This window comes from Maniola jurtina, chromosome 5 (assembly GCF_905333055.1).
Source record: "Maniola jurtina chromosome 5, ilManJurt1.1, whole genome shotgun sequence".
NCBI lineage: Eukaryota > Metazoa > Arthropoda > Insecta > Lepidoptera > Nymphalidae > Maniola > Maniola jurtina.
The window spans coordinates 6,596,566-6,603,059 of record NC_060033.1 but is presented as its reverse complement, the minus strand read 5'-3'; the positions used below and the strand labels follow the sequence as shown (position 1 = coordinate 6,603,059).

The 6,494-nt window shown below is 36.2% G+C and overlaps 1 protein-coding gene across 5 annotated transcripts in view; it reads left to right on the top strand.

The window, feature by feature from the left end:
- The first annotated feature begins 1,053 nt into the window (after positions 1–1,053).
- LOC123865415 (nuclear factor of activated T-cells 5) overlaps positions 1,054–6,494 on the top strand; it is a 121,964-nt gene continuing 116,523 nt past the window's right edge. For 4 of the 5 annotated variants that reach the window (XM_045906421.1, XM_045906419.1, XM_045906420.1 and 1 more), the window contains exon 1: positions 1,054–1,645. In XM_045906421.1, the coding sequence (XP_045762377.1) occupies positions 1,574–1,645 (72 nt within the window). In that variant the 5' untranslated portion in view covers positions 1,054–1,573. The remainder of the gene's footprint in view (positions 1,646–6,494) is intronic. The other variant, XM_045906418.1, reaches the window with a different exon arrangement.

Below are 6,494 nucleotides of genomic sequence, written 5' to 3'. Positions count from 1 at the left end.
ACCAGCTAGCCAGGGTGCAACATTTATTTTAAACACAATCAAAGAATATACTGCTCTCTACAATAAATCACGATTCACGACGGCCATGAATAAGAAGGAAAAGGTAGCGGCAGTCTTCCTGGACATGGAGAAAGCATTTTTATTTTGATCGTGTGTGGTATAGCGGATTGCTCTACAAGATCACCACCACATCAACGCCTCCCCAAATTTTCAGGGCCATCCGATTCTTCCTCAGGAACAGAAGACACCACAAGGAAGCTGCTTCTCGTCAGTGCTGTTCACTCGCTTCACTGAGGATATCTGGCCCGGAATGACACCGCATTGGATTTGAAGTCCCTACGACATCTTTGAACGTCACGCACGCTACGAACAACTGAATTTACTCTTGCACTGACTGTAGCGATAGAAATTGAGTTCAAATGCCAAGAAGGCATAAGCTGGGTAGGTATATATTTTTTTTATAATAAATTGAGTTCAAATGCCAAGAAGGCATAAGCTGGGTAGGTATATATTTTGGCTAAAACAATAAGAATCCCCGCTCTACAGTACCTACATACTTTTGGAAGAGACAATTGTATAAAGAAACAACAATAAAAACATCGGTTTCACAATATATAAAAAGCTCACTGCGAAGCTCTAACATATTTTCAATTGAAAAATTTTAAAACCCCTGACACAAAACTTCTAATAACTTTCAAACGGCTAAACCGATTTTTTTTGGCTTATAATTAGCTAAGAACACTTTCGATCAAGCCACCTTTCAAACAAAAAAAAAAAATTAAAATCAGTTCATTCGTTTAGGAGCTACGATGCTACAGACAGATACATAAACACACAGATAAACATATGTTAAACTTACGACACCCATCTTTTTAGGTCGGGGGTGTGGTCGGGGGTTAATGAGTGCAAACGTCCAAAATGGTGACAATCAAGTTGCTACAAAAACAAGTCCAGTGTACCTACTTGTTTCAATAAAGGTCAGTGAGTCTGAGTGAATGAAATGAACTGAATAACTAATACCTAATCTGTGAACTGAAGTCTGAACGCAACACATTCACTATGTTCACAACACAGAAAATTAAAAATGAACAAAATTCATTCCGGCCAGTTGTCAGCGCTTGTTTTATCGCTCGTTGCTTGTTTTGCGTGTTTGAATTAAAGTAATTTTTGACCGTGTTTTATGTATGAAAACGTGTTAAAAATAGCTTTCTTTACATTGATAAATAACTAAATTAATTCAGATAAATATTTCTTTTTTCTGCTGGTGCGTATTCACGTAAAATTTGTCAAGAACATAGTCTTAATATCTTCGCGTTTACCATCTCAATGGAGGATATTCGTTCGTGTTTATAAATATTGATTTGTTAGTTTAAAACCTAGCACTGTGTCTTGTATTTAATAAAAAGTGAAATGTGGGTAGTAATTATATGAGTGCTAAATATAATAATTTGTTGTTAACATCTCAAAAATGCAACAGATGCTGTATTATCATTATGGCGCACACGAAACGCTGTGCAATGTGATTCTCTGTGCTTGATCGTGTTTTTGTGTCGGTATAGTGTTTATTTTGACAATGGAGGGAACTACTGAAAAAGATTGCTCTCCCTTGTGGAATTTATACCAGCAGATTGTGTCGGATATGAAGGTAGGTGTTTAGTTTTTTTTAGTAGAAGTAACTAGTTATGTCCTTACAGGCGACTTGCTGGTCCACATTTCCTAAACTATTTTCTATAGAGGGGACTACTTAAAATATTGTTCTCCCTTTTAAAGTCTGTGCCACTAAACTGTGTTGGATATGAATGTAGGTGTTTAGTTTTTTTAGAAAAACTTAATTCATAATCCGCTTTACATTAGAATTTTTTTCTGCACAATTGAAATTGAGGTGATGGAAACCAAACTTTTTCCCTATACTATTCACAAACAGCGGATCCTTATTGCTCACGGTTTAGATGGACAGTTTGGTTGGTTTGGGTTATACTTACAATTCCTAAAAGCAACCAGTCACCCTTGCAGTTGCCCATAAATAGTGTAGTAAATTATTACATTGATATTAACTTACCTATTAAGTATTGTCTGCTGTAAATTTTTTGATTTGGAAAGAGTCCTGCTATTTTATTGCTGGCTCTTCTCAGTGGAATCTATTTTCCGAAGTGGTATAAGAGACATTAAGTTATGCTACATGAAATAAATTTTGAGTTTTGATTTTGGTGGGGATTATAGCATCTAGATTGAGGAGTTGGAACCCAGTGTTAATGACTGAACCTATACTTTTATTCTATCTTTAGAACATAAAATTAAGTATTCGCTTTATTTCCTTTGGAGAAAAATATTCCTCATGAACTGAAAAACAAAACAAATATAAAAACCATTTACCTATTTATGTAGGTAACTAATCATCCTTCTCAAGCTAGGTAAAAATAAGTATGCATTCAAGATATACTTACTGCATAATGTATCAACTGTTTAATGGAATTCAACACAGCACTATCTGTTAATCAACACTCTAGGTACCCAATGCATCTAAACATTAATGTGAATGTATGTATCACAAGACTAGGAGATGACCGCGGCTTTGCCCGCGTGGTTTTTTTTTTTTTAATCCTGTAGGAATTCTATGATTTTCCAGGATAAAAAGTAGCCTATGTCCTTCCCCGGGATGTATCCCAAGTCAACCAAATTTCATTAAAATTGGTTTAGCAGTTGGGCCGTGAAAACGTAGCAGACAGACAGACACACTTTCGCATTTATAATATTAGTATGGATAAGTAAATATGTACCTAACTTCACAACACATCTGCAGAGATTCTAGCACATGAAGTTATTTTTATTCAGAAAATAAGTTCTACTTTTCTATGGAGAACATGTCAAATCATCAGCCATGGTTACCACTAACATGAGTAACATTGTAGGTAAGTATAATCACACTTCACACTTAATATTATAAAGTTGAAAGCTTGTGTGTGTGTGTGTCTGTGTGTACATACACACATAATTATGTTTGTTACTCTTTCACACAAAAACTACTGGATGGATTTAGCTGAAATTTGAAATGGAGAAATTTGAAATGGGGATAGTTTATACATTGACTTAGCCGTAGGCTACTTTTATCCAGGAAAATCAAAGAGTTCCTGCAGGATAAAAACCTATATCCACGCAGACAAAATCCCAGCCTGTTATCATTTAATAATATAATAATTGTAAAACTCAAGAGTTTAAATTGTTTTATTTGGAGTTATATTAAGTATGCAGAATGATCTGTGAGCTCTGCACTGCACTATTATTGATAGGCCATTATTTCATTAATGGAAAGGGGTCTGCAATATAATGTAGAGCATTTTACCTGATAATTATGACTTAAAGTATTTAAGTATAGTTATGCATGGAAAACCTGGATTCTGTCAGGCACTGCAAAATTTTCTCTTATAGCATATGCAGTCGCAAATAAAGTATTTTTGGTAATTCCACCCTTAAGAAGGTTAAATAGGAAATGAAAGTTTGTATGAAGGTCAGCAATTTTTCAAGTTAAATATTTAAATCCATGAAAATTGGTATTTCACTAGGCTTCCCTTAAAAATTAAGAAATATGTGTTGTATAATTTTTGGTAACACCCTTAAGGGTAAATGAATAATAATGAATGAAGTCCATCATTTTTCAAGCTAGCTGAGCTAGCTTTTAGCAATATCGAAGTAATCGAAATAAGCCTGACTTGTAGTGTTAGGATTTTTGGATATTACTTCACTTACCAATTTTTAAAAATTTAACTTGAGTGAAGCCAGAGTTGGTAAGTTAGTATTATTACATTATACAAGCATCCAGTGTGAAGTTTTGCCGCACAGATTCCATCGCGCATTTTGTGCGTTTGTGGTTTTAATGTGGACAAGTCTTTAGACGGCATAAAAAACTAACGAAGTAACTATTACGAAGACTGCAGGTGTCGCGTCACGGTCTATTTCTTCACGTAAAAGGAATGTATTATGATTACATAGCAATTTTATTTTGCGTACCTGGCTTTATTATTTTCAATATCATACTTAGTAGATCGTACGTAAGAAGGTAGTTATTATTAAAATATAGCATACAAGTAAGTACTTTAATTATATACCTTAGAAAGGTACATACCTACTAAAATTGTTTGTTTGGTTTCAGATCATTTTTTGGGATGCAAAATTTTGAAATAGTTGTGTATTAGAGTTGAAAAAAATCATTGAGATTTAGATATTACCAAGTCTCTTATGTTTGTAGTGTCTCATTAGCTTCTAAATATTAAATAAATAATAATTTTCCTTTTGAGGTAGGTACGGAATCCCAAAAAAGCAGATTTCAACTGAACTTGTACGTATTTATTTAATCCTCCGTCTGACTTAGTCAAATCGCTAATTTGCAACTTCAGACTACTTATTTTGCGCGCACCATACTTGCCCTTTTGTCTTTCCTAACTTAATAAATACTAACCTGTATTAAATACATAATATATCGGTAAGTAGGTACCTATATGTCGAAAATTGCAAGCCTCTTTGACTCGTTCCGGTAGCCAGTGAGCACTTCATTTAAATATGAAAAAAGATAGTGTATCCTGTATAATGAATGATAAGCTCATCGGCGTATAATGCAGGAGGTACCTAGTTCGTGTACCACACTAACTACGTATCGGATATCATGTTCGAAGCTTATGCCCTTTTTTAACGGTACCGAGAACGGGCTGGTGACATAAAAGCCGACATTACAGTTAGTGCAATCAAGTGCAAAAATAAAGTTGCCTTTACACTAGCTATAACGCCTGCTAATCTAGCTATTTCTTCTAATAACTCTCCGTAACAAAAGGTATAACAATCAGCATAATTAGTTAAGTAGTATACCTATTTATTATAGAAAATATCGCTGCTGCAGTCGTGCGCAGTTGGTTTCGCGCTCTGCAGTATGGCGTTGGCGTATGCCATTCAGGCCCTTGTCTTACAGATCCTACACCAGTAGTTCGTAATCCTACACTCATCATCATTATTAGCCGGTAGACGTCCGCTGGATATAGGTCTCTTGTAGGAATTTCCACACGCAGAGATCTTGCGCCGTCTGAATTCTCCTTCCGACTCGTTTGATGTCGTTGGTCTTATAAAGTCATCTAAGACCTCCTTGGTCTTTAAACGCTGCGTTTTCCGGCGCGAGTTTGCCATTCTAGCACATTTTGGGGCCCCAAGATCTACCAGTTTTTAGAACTATGTGCCCGGTCCATTGGTTTCAGCTGAACTGCAACCCACTGCGCTGTCGGTTACTGTGGTTCTTCTACGGATTTACCCATTTCTGATTTGATCATCTAGAGAAAATCCAAGCATATCTTTCTCCATTGCCCGCCGAGTGACTGAAATAATCTGAAATTATTGTAAAATATTTACTTATTTCATGCAAGCTACATGTACCTCTGTAATAAGACTAATGATATGTCAAGAATTAAGGCCAATTCACACCAATTGCGTATGCAGCACGTACACGTGACATGTGCGTAGTGACGCGCGTGAATCCGTAGACATAACTGCACGCATTACGTCTACGTGAACGTTCATGCCACGCAAGCGGTATGCCATGTTTCATACAGTTCCATACATTACAACGCAATAGTACGCGCTACGCTTACGCAGCATGTGTGAACGAGCTGTAAGACGAGCACCGTTGCGGAAAGCAGGCAGGCTGTAAGCATATAGTGATTTAGCTATAACCTACATAATAATAATAATATGTCAATGTAGTAGGTAGTTATGTAACATGACGGCGCTCAGCGTGGCTGTGCATTCAGCTTAACCTACATAGTTCCTGGAACACGGACGACTCAGTATAATGAACCCAGCGCAATTTAGACAATGGTCCGGCTCATTATGTCAGACAATTGCGCTTGGCCGAAATTCGGTCGTGAGATGGTTTCTGCACACAAATTGACCCCATCTTATCTGCAGACTAGCTCATGCCCGTGACTTCGTCTGCGTGGACTACCCAATTCTATTCAAAGTTCAAACCTCTATTCCCACTTATGCACCCTAAGGGTTGAATTTTCAAAACTCCTCTAAGTTATCGAATGTCTATGTCATAATAGCTATCTGCATGTCTTTCAGCCGGCGGCCGTCCAATAGTTTGAGCTGTGTTTGGTAGATCAGCCAGTCAGACAAACAGTCACCTTTTCCTCTTATATATTTAGATTCCGTAGCCTAAAACTTAATGACTTCCAAAAGCAGACAGCTTTCTATGATCGGATGTTAGTTACCGTTAGTTATCAAAAACTACTAACTATGCCGTTATAACATTAAATCTGCTTATTATTCTAACAAAGATATCTCAATTTAAGTATTTCGTAATAATATGTGGTTAGTGGACTGTGGTTACGTCTTACTTATGACTGAATCTGTGTTTCATAATCCACTAGAGGAAAAGTAAAATTCATTATAATATGATATATAGACCAAAATTATTAACTATATAATGATTATTCTGGATATAATGATGCTACTTT